Genomic DNA, 2,423 nt, shown 5'->3' with positions numbered 1-2,423 from the left:
TGTAACACACACATACACATGGGAAGTAGCATTAAAACACTAATTTATCCTCTACCCAAAACAGATGGCAAGGAATTAAGTGTTATAGAGTTATAACTTTGGGTGGAAGGGGGTATCATGCTTTTCAATAGTTCATGGGGCAAAGTGTAAAAAGTAATATAGTTTAGAGTGGAAAAATATGATTTCCCCATAAGATAATACTACTTGTCTTATCTTTTTTTTTTTTTTTTTGAGAAAACTACTTATCTTATCTTAACGGCTTTGTTTTACTACAAACCAAAAAATGATATTATATTTGAAATATATTTATGCATTTATCTACATATTAAGACTTGGTTCTAAAAGTTTCTCAAAAAAAAAAAAAAAGAAAAAAAAGAAATAATATTTGATACTTTTAATATTGCCATCTGTAAATTATTTAAATAATTTCCCTAACAATTCCCTAATGTTACATGGAAATAATTGATTCTTGTAATTCTGTAAAAATGCATGCATATCGCGCGTTACCAAAAATGTTTTCCTATTAACCATTATCAAATTATTAGATCTTGCCTTTACTAAAAAAATCAAAGAAAATCAACGCAATAATGGAAAGAAATTCGATTTTGTTTAAAACACAAATAGCGTATCTTCAATTTCGTGTCTCTCATTAAATATTTTCTCTGTTCTCCCCCCATGTAGAGTGCTATATATACACTCAAATCCTTTCACCTTTTCATCGCCACAAACAATCAACTAGTCATGGCATCTCTTCATTCACTTCTCTCATTCGCTGCATTGGCAACTACATTCTCTGTTGTTTTTCTTTGTAGCTTCTCTCTTATTGAGGCTTCCAATGGGGGCTTTAGTGTGGATCTAATCCACCGTGACTCTCCAAACTCTCCCTTCTATGACCCTTCAGAAACTCCTTCACAGCGCATAGTCAAGGCTTTGCGTCGTTCCATTAACCGTGTCAATCATTTTAAGCCAACTTCTTCACTCTCTACCAATGCAGCTCAAGCAGATATAATCTCAAATCGAGGTGAATACCTCTTGAAATACTCTGTTGGTACACCACCAGTCCAAATCCTAGGCATTGCTGATACTGGTAGTGATTTGATTTGGCTACAGTGCAAGCCTTGCAATGACTGCTACAAGCAAACAGCTCCACTTTTTGATCCTACAAGGTCAAGAACGTACAAAGAAGTTTCATGCTCTTCATCCCAATGTCAGTCTCTAAAAGGAACCTCATGCTCAGGCAGCGATGATTCAAGTTGCTCATACTCCGTTTCTTATGGCGATCATTCTTTCTCAAATGGAGACCTTGCTGTTGACACTCTCACTCTGGGATCAACTACAAGCCGTCCTGTGCCTCTCCCTAAAACTATCATAGGGTGTGGACACAATAACGGTGGAACCTTCAATGCAAACGGTTCTGGGATTGTTGGCCTTGGAGGTGGCGCGGTTTCTCTTGTTTCCCAATTGGATTCTTCAATTGATGGCAAATTCTCCTACTGCTTGATTCCATTAACTTCCCAAGGCGATACCACAAGCAAATTGAATTTCGGTAGTAATGCCGTGGTTTCGGGTTCTGGAGCCGTGTCTACTCCCATAGTCCCCAAAGATATTGACACCTTCTACTACCTAACACTCGAAGCAATTAGTGTAGGCAGAAACAGAATCGAATTGACCAAGCCTTCCCAATCCGGAGATTCAGCAGAGGGCAATATTATCATTGATTCAGGCACAACATTGACAATATTGCCATCAGACTTGTACCCCGATTTTGAATCAGCAGTAAAAGCCGAAATTGATTTAGCACCTACTGAAGACCCGAGTGGAGTTCTAAGCCTTTGCTACGAGTCATCATCAGATGATTTTAGCGGTCCAAGTATCACAGCTCATTTCACCGGTGCAGATGTGAATCTGAGTTCGAGCACTACCTTCATCAGAGTAGATGAGCAAGTTGTGTGCTTGGCTTTCGTTGCTGCATCAGATGAACCAGGGTCAATCTCCATTTTCGGTAACTTGGCCCAAGCCAACGTGTTGGTAGGCTATGACGTTGTGAAGAGAACTGTGTCTTTCAAGCCAACGGATTGCACAAAGCTTTAAGATGGAAAATGAAATTCCTCTCTATCTGGTGTTTTTCTTTTTAGTTTTTTTTTTTTTCCCCTCGTTTAAATTCATATGTTTTACGAGTGTAATAAGCATGGATTTGTTAATGAATTAGCTCTAAAATAAAATGCTTAAATATTTATCCATTTTTCTTATTCACTTTAGTAACAATTTGGTGTCTTTGTTTAAAAACCACATAAGTAAATAACATTTTACAATGAGGGTATTCTACTTTTATTATGGTCTATCCAAAAAAAAAAAAAACCAGGCCAACTAGACAGACCTTTCTGGTACATTATAGTCATCTTATTTTTTTCCACTGATGGAGA

At 37.4% G+C, this 2,423-nt stretch overlaps 1 protein-coding gene across 1 annotated transcript; it reads left to right on the top strand.

The window, feature by feature from the left end:
• The first annotated feature begins 700 nt into the window (after nt 1-700).
• On the top strand, nt 701-2,091 carry LOC115984064 (aspartic proteinase CDR1-like). Its single transcript, XM_031106941.1, has one exon. It carries the CDS (start codon nt 742-744, stop codon nt 2,089-2,091), a length of 1,350 nt encoding a protein of 449 aa, XP_030962801.1. The 5' UTR covers nt 701-741.
• The last annotated feature ends 332 nt before the right edge of the window (nt 2,092-2,423 follow it).

Source organism: Quercus lobata, chromosome 4, assembly GCF_001633185.2.
Source record: "Quercus lobata isolate SW786 chromosome 4, ValleyOak3.0 Primary Assembly, whole genome shotgun sequence".
NCBI lineage: Eukaryota > Viridiplantae > Streptophyta > Magnoliopsida > Fagales > Fagaceae > Quercus > Quercus lobata.
Note: the sequence above shows the minus strand (reverse complement) of the source record. Positions and strands in the feature narration are given on the sequence as shown.